The sequence below is a fragment of the Nicotiana sylvestris genome, chromosome 8 (assembly GCF_000393655.2).
Source record: "Nicotiana sylvestris chromosome 8, ASM39365v2, whole genome shotgun sequence".
Taxonomy (NCBI): Eukaryota; Viridiplantae; Streptophyta; class Magnoliopsida; order Solanales; family Solanaceae; genus Nicotiana; species Nicotiana sylvestris.
The window spans coordinates 76004916-76023718 of NC_091064.1; the positions used below are offsets into that span (position 1 = coordinate 76004916).

At 44.5% G+C, this 18803-nt stretch overlaps 1 protein-coding gene across 1 annotated transcript; it reads right to left on the reverse strand.

Annotated features, from left to right (window-relative positions):
• Nucleotides 1-967: 967 nt before the first annotated feature.
• On the reverse strand, nucleotides 968-3210 carry LOC138875230 (uncharacterized). The gene is made up of 6 exons (XM_070154054.1): nucleotides 2994-3210; nucleotides 2630-2774; nucleotides 2165-2222; nucleotides 1762-1932; nucleotides 1230-1509; nucleotides 968-1128 (listed from the first exon to the last, which is right to left on the reverse strand). The coding sequence occupies exons 1-6, from the start codon at nucleotides 3208-3210 to the stop codon at nucleotides 968-970; spliced, it is 1032 nt and encodes a 343-aa protein (XP_070010155.1).
• Nucleotides 3211-18803: the final 15593 nt, after the last annotated feature.

Genomic DNA, 18803 nt, shown 5'->3' on the forward strand with positions numbered 1-18803 from the left:
ATAACACTTTTACAGATGCAATTTCTTTATTTCTCAATTTTCGGACTTTCCTGTCAAGAATGGCAACTGGAACTTCTTCATAAGACAGTTCTTCATTAACCTCAATAGTTTCAACTGGAACAATAGTGGATGGATTTCCCACCACCTTATTCAACATAGACACATGGAAGACTGGGTGTAACAATGGCAGCTCGAGCTTGTACGCCACCTGACCAATCATCTGAATGATTCTATATGGTCCGACATACCTTGGACTCAATTTTCCTTTCTTTCCAAACCGCATGATACCCTTCATGGGGGAAACCTTCAGAAATACCCAATCATCTTCTTTGAACTTCAAATCTCTGCGACAAACGTCTAAATAAGACTTTTGGAGACTTTGAGCAGTTTTTAACCTTTCCTTGATAATCTTGACTTTCTCCATATCCTGAAGCACAAGTTCCGGCCCTATTAATTCAGCTTCTCCAACTTCGAACCACCCAATAGGAGATCTACATCTCCTACCATACAATGGTTCAAATGGTGCCATCTGGATACTGGCATGAAAGCTGTTCTTATAAGCAAACTTTATGAGTGGAAAATGATCATCCCAGCTCCATTTGAAATCAACAGTACAAGCATGCAACATGTCCTCAAGCATCTAAATCATCCGCTCTACTTGCCCGTCAGTTTAAGGGTGAAAAGTTGTGCTAAGATTTACCAGCGTGCCCAAACCTTGCTGAAATTTCTTCAAAAAGTTGGCTGTGAACTAAGCCCCTCGATCTGAAATGATTGAGATTGGAGTGCCATGCAACCTGACTATTTCTTTGATATACAGCTGAACATATTGTTCCGCTGTGTCAGTAGATTTAACTAGTAAGAAGTGCACTGATTTCGTGAGCCGATCCATGATCACCCAAATTGAGTCGAACTTGTGCGTAGTGTGCGGTAACCCTACCACAAAATCCATGTTGATCATCTCCCATTTCTACATTTGAATTTCTATGCTTTGAGCCAATCCATGGGGTCTTTGATGTTCAGCCTTTACTTGGTGACAATTCAGACATTTTGCCACAAAGTCTGCCACATTCTTTTTCATGTTATTCCACCAATAAACTTCCTTGAGATCATGATGCATTTTCCTAGAACCTAGGTGCATGGAATCCTAGAAGTGTGAGCTTCTGCCATAATCCTTTCCCGGAGACTGTCAATATTCGGAACACATAGGCGGCCTTGGTACCTTAAGGTACCATCATTCATGCCAAAGGAAAAAGCTGTGGTCTTGTATTTATGAATCCCCTCTTTCAGTTGTGCTAACAATGGATCGTTGAATTGCTTCTCTTTCACTTCCGTCAGAAGAGATAATTCAACCCTATTCTGCATAATCACTCCTCCTTCATTAGAGTCTGCAAGGTGAACTCCAAAACTAGCTAACTGATGTACCTCCTGGGCCAAGGGCCTTTGATATGCCTCCAAATGAGCCAAACTTCCCATAGATTTTCGACTAAGAGCATCTGCCACAACATTAGCCTTCCCCGAGTGATAGAGAATATCAATGTCATAGTCCTTGAGAAACTCTAGCCATCTTCTTTGTCTCAGATTCAACTCCTTCTATTTGAAAATATATTGAAGGCTCTTGTGATCCGTAAATACTTCCACATGGACCCCATACAAATAATGTCACGAGATCTTTAGCGCAAACACCACTGCCGCAAGCTCTAAGTCATGGGTTGGATAGTTCTTTTCATGATTTTTGAGTTGCCTAGAAGCGTAGGCTATTACCTTGCTGTGCTGCATTAACTCACACCCAATCCCGATCCTTGAAGCATCGCAATACACCACAAATCCCTCTGTACCCTCTGGCAGGGCTAATACTGATGGTGTAGTCAATCTTGATTTCAATTCTCGGAATCTCCTTTCACAAGCATCAGACCAGTGGAGCCTAACTGCTTTCTGCGTCAATTTAGTCAATGGAGAGGCAAAAGTAGAAAACCCCTCCACAAATCTTCTGTAGTACACAGCCAAACCCAAGAATCTATGAATCTCTATTGGAGTGGTAGGTCTAGGCTAATTCTTCACTACTACAATCTTTTGAGGGTCAACCATAATTCCCTCCCTGGAGACGACATGACCCAAGAATGCGACAAATTCAAGCCAAAATTCACATTTTGAAAATTTTGCATACAGTTGATGTTGCTAAAGAGTTTGCAGAACTACCCTGATGGTCAACATGGTCCTCCTGACTATGGGAATACACAAGAATATCGTCAATGAAGACTATCACAAAAAAGACTTGAAAAGGCTTGAAGACTCGATTCATGAGATCCATGAAAGCTGCCGGGGCATTTTTTAGCCCAAAAGACATCACCAGAAATTCAAAGTGCCCATACCGAGTCCTGCAAGCTGTTTTTGGAATATCCTGCACCTTTATCTTCAATTGATGATACCCGGACCACATGTCAATTTTTGAGAAACACGTATCACCTTGCAATTGATCAAACAAGTCATCTATTCTTGGTAGAGGATATTTATTTCTTGATTGTGACCTTGTTGAGTTGCCGCTAGTCAATACACATCATTAGAGACCCATCTTTCTTCCTTACAAACAAGATTGGTGCGCCCCACGGTGACACACTCGGCCGGATGAAACCCTTTTATAGCAAATCCTTCAGTTGTTCCTTTAGCTCTTTCAATTCTGTCGGTGCCATTCTGTGAGGTGGAATTGATATAGGCTGCGTGCCTGGCATCACATCGATCCAAATATATCTCCCTATCTAGTATCCCAGGGAGTTTATCTGGAAAGACATCCGGAAATTCATTCACAACTGGCATAAACTAAAGGCTAGGCGCCTCAGCATTGGTATCTGTAACCCGAACTAAATGATAGATACACCCCTTCTTGATCATCTTCGTGGCCTTAAGGTAAGAAATGAACCGACCTTTAGGCACTACATTATCTCCCTTCCATTCAACAACGGGCTCATTAGGAAATTCAAGCCTCGTGGTTCAAGTACGACAATCAAGTTTGCCAAAGGATGAATAAAGCCAATCCATTCCCATTATTACATCAAAGTTGACCATCCCTAATTGAATAAGATCGGCTGTGGTATCCCTATCCAGTACCATAATAACACAACCTCTATAAACTCGAGCTGCCGTAATATACTCACCAACCAAAGTAGACACCGAAAATGGCTCATGAAGTTGTTCTGGTTCTATCCCAAATTCCATAGCAACAAAAGGGGTAACTTAGGACAAGGTGGAACCAGGCTCAATAAGTGCATACACATCATTAGATTGGATAGTCAGAATACCTGTAACAACATCTGGAGAAGCCTCTGTAGTCTAGCGACCACTCATAGCATAGAACCGACTGGGTCCTCCTGAACTCTGCGCACCACCGCTAACTGCTCCATGCCCTACGGGTGCTGGGGTACCTCGAGCTAGAGAGGGGGCTGAAGATGTAGCAGCTACTGGACTGACTAGCTGTGTTGTGCCCCTACACGCTCCCTGGCGAGATACACGACAATGCCTCTAAATATGACCCCTCATCCCACATCCATAGCATACGGGTAAATCCAGATAGCAAATCCATGAGTACATCTTCCCGCACCTGGGGCACGGGGACCTCTCTTGTAACTGGGATCTCTCTACTTACCGACCCCGCTGGTGGATTCCCCTATTTCCCTGACCAGACCCGAAACGACTCCACTGTTGCTACTGGCTGGGACCTAATGGCAGTGCACTGGCTGAAGACTGTGCAATAGACTGGGACGACCCTGATGATCCTCCCCTGAAAGCTGATATTCCCCCACCTAGTGACTCTCCCATGTTTCCCGAAGATTGGGCCTTGCTGTTGCCCTCTCACTCCATTTTGTTCTTCAGTTTACGGTTCTCTATGGCCTGATGAAATGGTACCATCTTCCCATAATTCATGTTAGAATTCAATGCAACCATAGAAGCCTTATTAATAGTCAAAGGATTAAGGCTTTGGACAAACCGGCGCACCCTGGCCTCCATTGTGGGCAACATATGAATGGCATACTTGGACAAGCGAGCAAACTCCATGTGGTACTCCCACACACTTCTTCTACCTTGCTTCAGATTTTCAAACTTTGCAGCATGGGTTGCCCTTGTCTTAGCAGGCAGGAAATGATCTATAAAGGCATTGGCAAACTCGCTCCACCTCGCCGGAGGGCTCCCCTCCTCACGGGAATCTTCCCACAACTCAAACCACGAATAGGCCACCCCGTTCAGATGATAGGCAGCCAACTCTACTCCCTCTATCTCAGTTGCACGCATAACCCTAAGGGTCTTGTGCATCTCATCAATAAAATCCTGAGGGTCTTCTTCTAGATTGGCACCCGAAAACACTGGAGGGTCTAACTGAAGAAATCTATTCACCCTGGAACAGGTGGAATCCCCTTGCTGACTGTATGAACTGGGCGCAACATTGGACCTCTAGGCCTGAGAGGCCACTAGCTGGGTCAACATCTAAATAACTCCCCTAAGATCCCCATCAGAAATACCAGAACCGGAAGCTGGGGCTGGATGCAGAACAGGAGTATCAATGGGAGGGATAGTGGTACCTCCGCAGGTGTAGGAACTGGGGTAGTCTACTATGGAATAGAAGACAGGGTGATAGCAGGGAGACTACCCTCACCCGCAGTATCAAGCAGTGAATCATCAGCCACCCCTGAGGAGGTATTGGCTTCTTGGCCAATTCTCACTTTCTTCTTAGGTGCCATTTACTGAAAGATAGAACAATGCACTAGTTAGAGGGGGAATAGTTTCATAACACGTTTTGCCGCACGATCCAGAATATCAAAGAAGGGTGCTATTACTAAATGACCAAGTAGTCTCCAACTTATAGATGTGGTCGACAACACACCGATAACAAGGACTCTACTAGGTACGACTTCGAGACATCCTAGGATACTTTAAAACCTTAGGCTCTGATACCAAGTTTTTCACACCCCAACCTCAGGAGGCGAGACGGGCGCTCAATCGAGTGACCCAACTGAACAAGTCTTTTTAACACTTTCTACCCAACTCAATATGATTAGTGGAAACATGCTTTCGTTTAGAGATTAATAGATCATTTCATATCGCAACCTCAAACCATAGTTAAGTTCCAAGATTGCATATAATCACAATTTAGAGAAACAAGAGTTTGAGATTACAACATAGTTCATAGACCCATCCAACCCACGTACATAACCCACACAAATGTCTACGGAGCCTCTAAAGATAAAAAAGACAATTATGAAAACGCCGGCAACAAGGCCCTGGCTATACCTCAAAAGTGAAAATCTACAACAAAAGATGTGCAACATAACCCCTTGAAGGAAAAAGGGGATCACCAAGACTATGAGAGGAGGATACTCTGCTACGCGTGATCGGAATTGTCCGCTATGGAGCCACCTATATTTATTTAAAAATGTAGCGCCCTCGGCAAAAGGGACGTTAGTACCATAGAATAGTACTAGTATGCATAACTAAACACCATCTTATTAGAAAGAACTATCATACAAGAATTCAAGGAAATCACAAGAGTCAATCAAAGCTTTAACCAAACACCACATCATTAAATAAAGAATCATACAACTTTCACATGATTTCCGTAACTTTAGTTTAGGGCATTTCATATGTTCAGCATTGTTCTCAATACCACCGCTATCTTGAGCGGAGTCCGACCACAACCCGATCGGCTTGGTTGCTTCATTTGAGACATATATCTCAATAACCATCTCATTTTCATTTTCTAGAATTCAATATCATCACATTACCACCATGTGTGCATCATGGTGTCCGATCACGGCCCGATCGACTAGGCTGCTTTACCTAGGCATTGTTCCTTTCTCATTAATCATCTCATTGAATCTTTATTTCACATATATCATACCAATTCATCGGCGCTTAGGGCCACAAATATCACATTATTTCCACTTTCAATGTCAACCTTACAATTTATGATCATAGGAACATACAAAAGCAATCCAAGTTGTAAGCATAGGTAAGATTTCACATAATTAGCATGACAATTGTATGCGGTAAAATCAGAAAACATGATTTCTCGCTGTCAAGTTGTTCCGGAAGCATGACTCAGGACCCCGGGGACAGGAGGCCACAACCGATTCCCGGCCTCGAGGCTCGACGAGGCCCGACTCAGAGGAAACGAAGACCGAAGTTAGGACAGAGGGGAAGCTCCCAAGGCACATGACTAAGTCTGACAGGGCCGACCTATCCAGAGCCTATGTTGAGGCTTCACGTCAAGCCATCCCATCTCCATACTTTGCAATTGATCTCCACATACTTGTAACCGAGTCCCCCCTCCTATATATAGGGGACTCAGCCTACCTTGTAAGGGACTGATGTTGCTCCATTTCTCCACAAGTGCAATAATCTCTCTCTCTCTCTCTTTTCTTTCTAACTCGTTCGTTCTCACTGGCCCGAGTCCACCTCGATATTTATCACGTTCTTACTCGTTCTTCGTCGTACGCCGTAGTATTGGCCACAAAGAGCTTGCTTAATTACCTTCAATTGTTATCTTATCCCCGACTGTCCCCGATAGCTCGAGCTCGACTCGAACCTAGACCCCGAGGTCCCCATCGATCGGCCCTATGACCGGTCATTGGGCCCTTCAATTTGATTACTGCCTTGTTTTAGCTCGCACTTTATCATTAAACTTAATATTATTAGCATCAACTGTTCTAGCAGCTAGCGCGGGAATAGATCACGTATTTTTAGAATCCTATTTACAAATCTAATTATTGTTACCATTTTCACGGTAAATAGTTTACCGCCCACCGTGGGGCTAAAAATAATAGTGCTTATTTTCTTTCTAGTTTCATTACACAAATACACATTATTTTTCGCACTTTTTCTTGTCCAAGATCCTTTGATTTCAGGTCAAAATATTTGTCTTGTTAAACGGAGTTGAGAACGACAACCTCGAAAATCATGTGGAAAATGGCGTGGCTGCCCCGACTGCTGGAGCACCTCCGCTGAATCCTAATATTGCGCCGTGACCAATTCTAGCAGACGCAGATTCACAGGACGCACATCAAGTCAATGATGCCTCGCGCACCGATGGTAGCATACAACATATCAACCAACAGGAAACTCAAAAAACCCCGGCCCGGGAAGAACATGAAGTTAGTCTTCATGTTATTTTTGAAATGTTACAGGCATAGCAGTTGGCTATCGCTCAGCTGCAAAGTCACCCGGAGACTCCCAGCGCAATAGCGCCGGGAAAATCTCCCTATGCCGAACAAGTACCCGAGAGATCAAGCAACAACGGATCGGTAACTGACCCTACCGCAGCGAGGATGCTTGGAGATCTCTTCGAAAGGATCGAGGCATGTTCGTGGAAGTTGATACAACAATCATCTCCCGAGGAAGCGGTCCCGGAACTCACTTCACAGAAACCCGAAATGCCGAAACACCCCAGGTGCGACAGGACCTCGGATCCCGACGAGCGCACCACCGATTACGCATGCGCGGAGAAAGGCAGCGGCATTCAAGATGATAAGTTCGAGCCTATCTCGCTTGAGAAGCTCGGAGAATCACTCTCAAAAGAAACCATGATGTGGCACCGCAGCGTGTCGATCGACCTCACATACTCACTCACCGCACCAGTAGATTCCTCCGTAGAAGCATACGCCAATGCCATCGAAGCAGTAGTGGAAGATCCCGATACATCGGAGGCCGAACAAAGAGAGAATGAAATACCTCAGGAGGTCACGCCTCGTTCCCTGACAGGACGAGTGAGATCGACATCGACTTCGGATAATTGGGCAACACAGGCTTTCACCCAAGCTCAAACGAAGCATGCCCGACGACTTCAGGACATTTCAGACGAATCCTGATCAGATAACCAACCAAGACCTAGCAGAATACCCGCACTCGGCACCAGCCACGGAGCAGGGCCATGGACAACCGCTTGGGAACTCCCTTGGGCTCGGTACATCCATGCAGATCTAAAATGGCACAAGATGCAACCTACTTCGCAACAATAGGGAAATAGCCCGAGGACAACACCCTCGAGGAATCTCTAGTAGAACCAGATTCAACAAGGCACGACCGGCAGGGGAACCCCGCCTAGCTGAGTACGATTTCAGCATTGCTATACCAAACATCGTGATCACCATAAGCGAAACTAGGGACGCCAAACGACTCGGGCCTATTCGACCAAGAACCCTTCAAAAGAACCACAAGTATGGATGACAGTAGTGCTACTCAATAAAAATCACCACCAAGTATCGTCGAGCAGTCAGACTCGAATCCAGCCCCAATGGAGGAAAACAATCGGGAATAATGAAGTAGACAAGCCACGACATATTACCACGACAATGAAGGAGCAGCGACACCCCCTGAGAACTCATGAAATGGAAAGCTAAAATCTTCGTCGCCAGGGAAAATTGGGTCCGGGAAAATATTCCAGAGGGCACCCTTACATCCAGAGAAAAGGACACAGAGACCTCTCTTCGGTCTCACATTGACACATTGCTAACCCTCCTCCTCGTTTAATCTATTTTCAATAAAATGTATGTTCATGAGTTTAGGAGATTCGATCAAGTACACCAACAATGTCGGACAAAAATTAATTGAACGGTCCGGACCGACAAACCAAGTCACTCCCACATTTGGAATCTTTGACGGATTCCGGACGACGATCACCATAATAATCAGGAAGACCGCTCCCTCTATACAGCCCGTCTAAGCTCGGACTGAAATGCCAAGCTTGAAAGGCACGGGCATCTTATTCAGACGGCCTCCGACACACCACCTGGAGATGGCATCAACCCCGCATTGCCGAAAAGATGAAATCCCACACAAAGGGAGGGATTAAAATAAGTCGGCAAGGGGCAACATGCGACGAGAGAAAATTCCTCACTACATAACGCATCACCAGCATCAATGCCTCTGCCCTCAGAGGGATCAACGGGTAAGCAGAACCACACCTACGACCAAGCTTGGTTGAACACAATAGAGGGTTGTATTAGGGCTCGCACCTCGGAACGACAAAAACATACAGAACCCTGAAATGTTACCTACACATCCTGCGGTGAGGAAGAACTATTTCACTCCTCCGTTATTTTTTAACTAACCTACATGCAGGCAGTTGGATGAGTCATTCGGAAGTTCTAACTCCACTCGGAAATCCAAGGCCTTGGCAGGGCCCGCCGTGCTCTCTTCACTCGATTGAACTTGAGATCCGAAGAGGGTCCCTCCAACAAGATTATTAGCAGAGCAGCGTACCCCCAAGATCCGACAAAATTATAGGCCTTCTTCTACAATCGGACGATGAGCGATGATCTTCTCTTAAGGACACCATCCCATCGGAAGGACCAAAAATAGCAGACTGAGTTTCAAATTAGATGGTCCGAAGAGTCGTACCTACGTGGTCCGAGCTCACAACAACGAGACCACGTGTATTTACAACCTATATTCACTCCAAGAAATAAAGAATACCTTTTTGGCATTTTGTATTTCAAAAAAGGGGATTTCAACATATTGGCGGCAAGGGCCTCTTCGCTGATTGCGTCCCGAGATACTCGGAGACTTAGCATCAGCAATTCAACACCCGCACGACCCCAGGGTCAGAAATTTGGGCTCAAGAAGCCCCTACAAGGCAACTCGAGCTCATGAGAAGCTATATTCAAGCTTAAACAAACTCGATGAATCGGAGACTACCATTAATCGTCATACGCTGGAGAACCCGAAACTGTAAGACCCTTAGTGGGTAGCCTCGGCGTAACCAGATCTATTATACATTATACAAACTGTAAGACCTCAATAGGCATGGAAAACTGCAAGACCTCAATAGGCATGACAAACTGTAAGACCTCAACATGCATGAAAATGTCGAAGCTATACATCACATTTGTAAGAATCCCTAAAGGGAATACCCTCGGTATAGATGCCTAAACTATCACTCGGGATCAAAATGGCTATGGCCAAATGCACATGACTACGGTCAAAATGGCTGATATAGCCAAAATAACACGACTCGGGGATGCCCGACTGTCGCTAAAATCACGGGCTACTACACCGAATATACTTCGAAATGAACCGGTTTAAACAGGCTTCCCTTAACAGGCAAAAATAAGCTCCAACCATGTCGGCTCCAAATCACAAGAGCATCAATTTACTCGACCTACAAGCTATGAACCTTCCGAGGTGCTCGAACATCGCCAATAACGGCTTGAAATCGAGGTTCCCTGGAACCGACGACGAGTCAGGTAAAAATATTCCAAAAGACCTTAACGAGCAGAAGACAAAGCCTACAAAAAAGCCCACGGGCAAAAATAGCGTAAGAGCAATTGTCGTCAGCTAAGCAAGCCTACAGGCCACACATTAAAAGGTCTCTATAGCCAAACAACGTAAGTGTAAGGCCCCGTGAAAATTTGTACTCAAAACCGGGTAGCTTGTGGTGCCAAGTCCCGAATATATGTTAGGAATGTGTAAAATTAAGCGAGCCGCGGTTCGGACCCTTTTGGTACTGATCTGTGTTATAAAAAGTCAAGAAATACTGTTTTCCAGGAAATGCAATTCTGCGGTCTAGAATGCGGTCGCATAACAGATATGCAGACCACATAATCGTCGTAAAGTGAGTCAGTGTGTTGGTCAAATTGGAGGTTAAATATGTGGTCCAATATGCGATCGCATAACGGATATGCGGACCGCATAGTCATCAGATATTTCTCTTGGGATTTTGTGAGGGGCAGTTCTGCAGTGCACTATGCGACCAGATTTTGGGAGCACTTTTGTGGTCCATTCTGCGGACAGCATTTCCACTCTACGATCGCATAGTGCGATCGCATACCTAACTCGGGGTCCTATTTTTCTAAATTTTAAATCTAACCCCTTCTTCAATAAAACACCCCAACCCCTTATTTTAACATATTTTCTAAACAAAACTAGAGAGAGGGAAAAGACAATTCTTGAGAGATAAAGTCATACCTTCATCAATTTGATTCTTCAAAGTCACTCGGGCCGGGGAATTTCAAGTAATTGTTTTCATCTTCATTCTTGCAGGTAAAATCCCCAACCCTTTTTCATTGTTTTAAGATTTAAACAAAAAGGTGGTTTCTAATGCGTTAATTCTTGAAAATGGAAGTTGAGATACACATGCATGTCCTTTAAAACCTAGAATCTAGTAAGAGGAATTGGGTAAAACTAAAGATTTGAAAAAGAGGGGTTGATAACCTAAGTAAGTTTGGGCTGAGTTTGTGAACTTCAATTCTAAGTTATATGTGTTAACTTGTGAACTAGATTGACGGTACTAGGTTGTTGGTGAATTGGAAATAGAAGAAAAAAAGGGGGGGGGGGGGGGAATTCGACTCCAGGTATGTATTGCTAACTTTAACCTTTGTAAAGTCACCTTGTTTGGTGTATGATTAATTGGTATGTATTAGTTATGTGGACTATTTGCGAATTCTTGTGATTAATATGCCTTGAATATTATTGGTTAAGTCTCCCAATATAATGGTGTAAGTAAATGGAAACAAACCAAGTGTGTGTGTGAATGTGCTTATGTGGTAAGAGCTGTGTAACACATGATGGAAAGAAATCGTAATTGATGCAATTGAAACAACTGTGGTAATATCATACGTGACTTGTCGCTGGCAATTATCGTTGTGACTTAAGTTGTATACGGGTTGTTGCATATGATGGAAATGGTATTGACGTTTATGAAAATTCTTTGTGAATTGTTGTTGTTGTCGTGTGAAATGTGATCGTCCGGTGGGATCGGGTTGCGCGCCGCAACACGAAGTTATAAGGTGTGGGTTGTGGTGATAAGGGTGGTCGAGGTAATAAGGGTGGCAGAGGTAATAAGGGTGGAAAAGTGATCGAAATCACTATTGAAATAAAAATATGTGAAAGTTGTGAAATCATTGATGTGATGAAATAATGTTGAAAGGGGAAAAGGAGAGATTGTGGAGTTTGTTTGGCTTTGGTTGTTCCTTTCATGTGCATTTGATTGTTGATTCTATTACTATTTGTTATCTGTGTATTTCTTGATTTTACTTGGGGTAATGTTTGTTCATACATACCAGTACAATTCAAATGTACTGACGACCCTTTTGTCGGGGCGCTATATTCATGTTATGATTATTGGTGGTTCCATAACATGTACTCCAGCCCACCGATAGTAGCACTCCTTCACCTCCCATCAACTGAATTGGTGAGCCCCTTTCCTCTTGGGGCCCTGCATGGCTCATGCCGCTTATCCTCCCGAAAATTTTATTTTGGTATTTGCGTAAGGTATAGTCGGAGCCCTGTTACCTGCAAGTATTGTAACACTCTTTTGTATTTCTAGAGGCTCCGTAGACAGGAAATGTGGGTTATGTACTTATGAATTTTGGTCAGTATAACTTGTAAACCACGCTATGTAACTATGTATGTTATGTAAATCTCGTAAGAATGTGTTTAAATTTATAAATGGCTATTTCACTTGGTTAATGGGTAATGGAAACACAGGGTATCATGTGGAATAGAAAGTCACCCAGGTCCGCTTGGCTGGCGGCTACCCGGTCGAGCGCCGGTCGCACCCCACGGTTTTTGGGGCGTGATAAACTTGGTATCAGAGCCTAAGGTTTTAAAGTGTCTTAGGATGTCTCGGAGCCGTGTATAGTAGAGTCCTTATTATCGGTGTGTTGTCGACCACATTTATAAGTTGGAGGCTACATGGGCATTTAGGAAATTACCTTCTTCTTTGTTACTCTATATCGTGCGGTGAAGTGAAAAGTCGAAGTGTTTACATCTAACTCGTGCTCTATTCCAAATTTTCAGTAATGTCACCTAAGAAGAGAGCTAGACTCGGCCTCGGGGCCAATGCCACCCCAAGTGTGGCTGTGAATCATGTACCTGATGTCGTGGTGAGAGTGACTCCCCGATCTTGAATCTGCCTGGCCCATCTATTCCAGATCCAAGTATTCTTGTTCCAGCTGCGGCAGAGGGTGCTACCATCCCTCCCGCTGATATTCCTGATATTGATGCAATTCCAGCTTCCGATCCCGGGGTTTCTGATGGGGACCTTAGAGGAGCCATCCATATGTTGACCCAGTTAGTGGCCGCTTAGGCCTAGAGATCTCATGAAGCCCCTGCGCCTCCCAGTGGACAGGGAGATTCCGCCAGCTCCAGAGTCAACCAGTTTTTGCGGTTGGCCCCTACAGAATTCACGGGCACATACCTAAAGGCCGATCCGCAGGATTTCCTTGATGAAATGTATAAGACACTTCGAGTGATGAAGGCTACAGAGACGGAAGGGGTTGAGTTGGCTTCATACAGGTTTAGGGAAGTAGCGTATTCGTGGTTCGAGATGTGGGAGGATTCCCGTGGGGAGAGAAGACCTCCGGCTAGATGGGATGAGTATGTAGATGCATTCATGGACCACTTCTTGCCTGCCGAGACAATGGCGGCCCGTGCCATAGAGTTTGAGGTCCTCGAGCAGGGTAGTATGAGTGTTTGGGAGTACCACATGGAGTTTGTGAGGTTATCCAAGTATGCTCATCAGTTAGTGTCAACCATGGATGCTCGAGTTCGGCGATTCGTTCAGGTCTTAGTCATTTGGTGGTGAATGACGCTGCTATAACGGCCTTACACTCAGATATTAATTATGGGAAGATTTTGGGGTTCGCTCAGGCCATAGAGGCTAGGAAGTTGAAAATACGGGCAGAAAGGGAGAGTAGCAGTAGGGCCCGATCAGCGGGTCACACAGGGAGACCAGTTCTGGGGAGGGCCATCAGGGCCATCCCAGTCATATGCGCAGTCCTCAGCAAGCGCACCGCCATCTGTGCATAGTTATTAGAAGAGTAGTCACTTGAGATTAGGTTCATACAGTAGGAGACCCCATCATTCTAGTCGTCCAGGAGGGAGATCACAGCAGCAGGGGAGGGATTTATGCCCCAAGTGTGGGAGGTTCCATTCCAAGACTTGTTATTTGGATATTCCGGTGTGTTATAGATGCGGGGTGAGAGGTCATATCTAGCGGGACTGCCGTGTGCCCAGTCAGGGCATGGGTAGGGGATTTGCTCAGTCATCCGATTCTTCAGCTGCCACATCATCCGTGCGTCCTCCAGCACCAATAGGGAGCGATGTAGTTAGGGGTGGAGCTCGTGGTAGAGGTGTATCCAGCCGGTTTTATGCCTTGAGTGGTCGCCAGAGTGCAGAGGCCTCCCCTGATGTTGCTACATGTATCTTGTTTGTTCAGGCCATTGATTGTTATGCTCTTATTGATCCGGGGTCCTCTTTGTCTTATGTCACCCCATTCATTGCTTCAAGTTTTGGGGTAGAACACGAACAAACATGAGCCGTTCTCTGTATCGACTCTGGTTGGTGATTCTATTACAGCCACGCCAGTTTATAGGAGTTGTGTTGTCATGGTATGTGGTCGTCCTACTTCGGCCGATCTTATTAAGCTTGAAATGGTGGATTTTGATGTGATTATGGGAATGGACTGGCTTTATTCATGCTTTGCTAAACTTGACTGCCGAACAAGAGTTATAAGGCTTGAGTACCCTAATGAGACGGTTATTGAGTGGAAGGGAAATGGTGTGGTGCCTAAAGGTAGGTTTATTTCCTACCTTAAGGATTCGAAGATGATTAGGAAGGGGTGTATCTACCATTTGGTCCGGGTGGTGGACACCACTTCAGAAGTGTCTGTCCCCGAGTCCGTGCCAGTCGTGAATGAGTTTCTTGAAGTGTTTCCGGACAAGCTTCCAGGGATCCCGCCAGATAGGGTGGTTGATTTCAGGATTGATGTATTGCCAGATACGCGGCCGATATCTATTCCACCATACAGAATGGCACCAGCGGAGTTAAGGGAGTTAAATGAACAACTGAAGGATTTATTAGAAAAGGGGTTCATATGGCCAATTGTGTCACCGTGAGGGGTCCCGGTTCTTTTTGCCAGAAAGAAGGATGGGTCGCTCCAGATGTGTATTGATTATCGGCAGCTTAATAAGGTCACCAACAAGAATAAATATCCTTTGCCTCGGATAGATGATTTGTTCGACCAATTGCAAGGTGCGAGGTTCTTTTCCAAAATTTATCTACGGTCCGGATATCACCAATTGAATATCAGAGAACAGGATATTCCTAAGACCGCTTTTAGAACTCGCTATGGTCACTTTGAATTCTTGGTCATGTCTTTTGGGCTAACCAACGCCCCAGCAGCTTTCATGGATCTTATGAATCGGGTTATCAAGTCATTTCTAGACTCCTTTGTGATTGTTTTCATTGATGACATCATTGTTTATTCGCGGAGCCGGGAGGATCATGTCGATCACCTTATGGCAGTTCTGCAGACCCTTTATCAGCACCAGTTGTATGCTAAATTTTCAAAATGTGAATTTTGGTTGGAGTCCGTTACCTTTCTGGGCCATGTTGTTTCTAGTGAAGGGATTCAGGTGGATCCCCAGAAGATTGCAATAGTAAAAGATTGGCCTAGACCCACGACCCTGACGGAGATCCGCAGCTTCTTGGGTTTAGCAGGGTATTATCGGAGGTTTGTGGAGGGATTCTCTACCCTCGCCTCCCCTTTGACTAAGTTGACATAGAAAATAGTTAAGTTCCAATGGTTCGACGTTTGTGAGAAAAGTTTTTAGGAATTGAAGTCGAGATTGACCTCGGCGCCGATATTGACCTTGCCGGAAGGCACAAAAGGATTTGTGGTTTATTGCGATGCCTCCAGGGTCGGTTTGGGGTGTGTGTTGATGCGACATGGGAAGGTTATAACGTATGCTTCAAGGCAACTCAAGAATCACGAGAAGAATTATCCGACGCATTATTTGGAGCTTGCGGCAGTTGTATTTGCCTTGAAAATATGGCAACATTATCTTTATGGGGTCCATGTGGATGTGTTCTCAGACCACAAGAGTCTCCAATATTTGTTCAAGCAGAAGGAGTTGAATTTAAGGCAACGACAGTGGTTAGAATTGATCAAGGATTATGTTATGGATATTTTATACCATCCAGGGAAGGCGAATGTGGTGGTCGACGCTCTCAGTCGGAAGTCCATGGGTAGTTTGGCTCATTTGGGAGCGGATCAGAGGCCTTTGGCTCGAGAGGTTTATCAATTGGCCAGTCTGGGGGTTCGTATTTCGATCTCAGACGAGGGGAAGGCTATGGTGCGTAATGGAGCAGAATCGTCACTTGTAGCGGAAGTCAAGGAAAAGCAGCTCATTGACCCAGCATTAGCACAGATGAAGGAGGCAGTTTTGAATAACAATAGTTTGACATTTTCACTTGGTGGTAAGGATGGTGTATTACGATGTCAAGGTAGGCTATGTGTTCCAGATGTGGATAATCTTCGGGGGAGGGTAATGGCGGAGGCTCATAATTCCAGGTATTCTGTGCACCCAGGTTCTACGAAAATGTACCGTTATCTCAAGGAAATTTATTGGTGTAACGGTATGAAGAGGGGTGTGGCGGACTTCGTATCTAAATGTCCGAATTGTCACCAAGTAAAAGCTGAGCACCAGCGGCCCGATGGGTTAACTCAGCTTATGGAAATACCAATGTGGAAATGGGAGATGATCAACATGGATTTCGTGGTAGGGTTACCTCGCACTCAGCGCAAGTTCGACTCAATTTGTGTAATAGTGGATCGACTCACCAAATCAGCTCACTTCTTGCTAGTCAAGTCCATGGATACTGTGGAACAATATGCTCAATTGTATATCAAGGAAATAGTAACGCTTCATGGCACTCCACTTTCTATTATCTCAGATCGAGGGGCCCAGTTCACAGCTAATTTTTGGAAGAAATTTCAGCAAGGTTTGGGTACTCAGGTTAATCTCAGCACGACTTTCCATCCGCAGACTGATGGTCAAGTGGAGCGGACTATTCAGACGCTTGAAGATATGATACAGGCTTGTGTCTTGGATTTCAAAGGTAATTGGGATGATCACTTGCCACTTATAGAATTTGCTTACAATAACAACTTTCATGTTAGCATTCAGATTGCCCCGTTTGAGGCATTGTACGGGAGGAGATGTAGGTCTCCGATTGGATGGTTCGAAGTGGGTGAAGAAGCATTGTTAGGGCCAGATCTCGTGCACCAGGCTATGGAAAAAGTTAAAATCATTCAGGAAAGGCTGAAAGCTGCTCAGAGTCGCCAGAAATCTTATGCGGACATTCGTCAAAGAAAATTGGAATTCTAAGTAGATGATTGGGTGTTCTTTAGGGTATCTCCTATGAAGGGAGTCATGTGCTTTGGGAAGAAAGGGAAGTTGAGTCCATAGATATGTTGGGCCATATCGGGTCACTCAAAGGATAGGATAGGTGGCCTATAGACTGGAATTGCCCCGTGAAATGTCATTAGTGCACCTGGTGTTCCATGTGTCTATGTTAAAGAAAGTGGTTGGAGACCCATCCACCATCGTGCCAATCGAGGCTATCGAGGTCAATGAAGAGTTATCATATGAAGAAATTTCGGTCGCTATTCTTGATAGGAAAGTCCGCAAATTGAGAAACAAGGAAGTTGCTTCAGTTAAAGTGCTATGGAAAAGTCAACAAGTCGAGGAAACCACTTGGGAAGCGGAAAGTGAAATGAAAGAAAAATATCCCCATCTGTTTGAACAAGTCTAGTAGTGATCGTGCGAACTCTTATCTCTAAGTAAACTGATGTTGTGTTCAATCAGGTGCAAAGACACCCCATATTTTTCCCTAAATACTTTACTATATTAACTCCTCAAGTTGTGCAAGAATTGTATGTGTTGTGATTATTTGAGCCATGCGCAAGCCCCTTTTTGGTAAACAAAAGTTTTGCAAGAACTCATGGGATAAGTGAATGATTAAAGGCAGTGTAGATTGGTAATGATTAATTAGAATACGTATAGTGTATTGGAGTGGTTGAACTGTATGGAACTCATTGAAGTGACCAAATTATGTGCAGGTGTTGAGGTAATGAACTGTATACCAGTTGTAGGGATAATAGGGATAGCGTAATGGTGCTTGGAAAAGATGTTTGGGGGCTCTCTAACAGGTAGATAAGTCCAATTACAAAGGAAACTCTGACAAATTTTATTTTTTTTCAAAAATTGGGAGTTTGCATATCATGTTTTCAAAACCAACCGATTTCCAAAATCCTCATTCGAGGACGAATGATTTTAAGTGGGGGAGGATGTAAGGCCCCGTGAAAACTTGTACTCAAAACCGGGTATCTTGTGGTGCCAAGTCCCGAATATATGTTAGGAATGTGTAAAATTAAGCGAGCCGCGGTTCGGACCCTTTTGGTACTGATCTATGTTATAAAAAGTCAAGAAATACTGTTTTCCAGGAAATGCAATTCTGCGGTCTAGAATCAGGTCGCATAACATATATGCAGACCGCATAATCACCGTAAAGTGAGTCAGTGTGTTGGTAGAATTGGAGGTTAAATATGCGGTCCAATATGCGATCGCATAACAGATATGCGGACCGCATAGTCGTCGCATATTTCCCTTGGGATTTTGTGAAATGCAGTTATGCGGTGCACTATGCGACCACATAATAGGTATGCGGACTGCATTTCTGCCATATACACAGGCAGTGTGTTCAGATTTTGGGAGCACTTTTGCGGTCCATTTTGCGGAGCGCATTTCCACTGTGCGATCACAAAGTGCGATTGCATACCCAACTCGGGCTCCTATTTTTTTAAATTTTAAACCCGACGCCTTCTTCAATAAAACACCCCAACCCCTTATTTTAACATATTTGTTGAACAAAACTAGAGAGAGGGGAGAGAGAATTCTTGAGAGATAAAGTCATACCTTCATCAATTTGATTCTTCAAAGTCACTCGGGCCGGGGAATTTCAAGTAATTGTCTTTA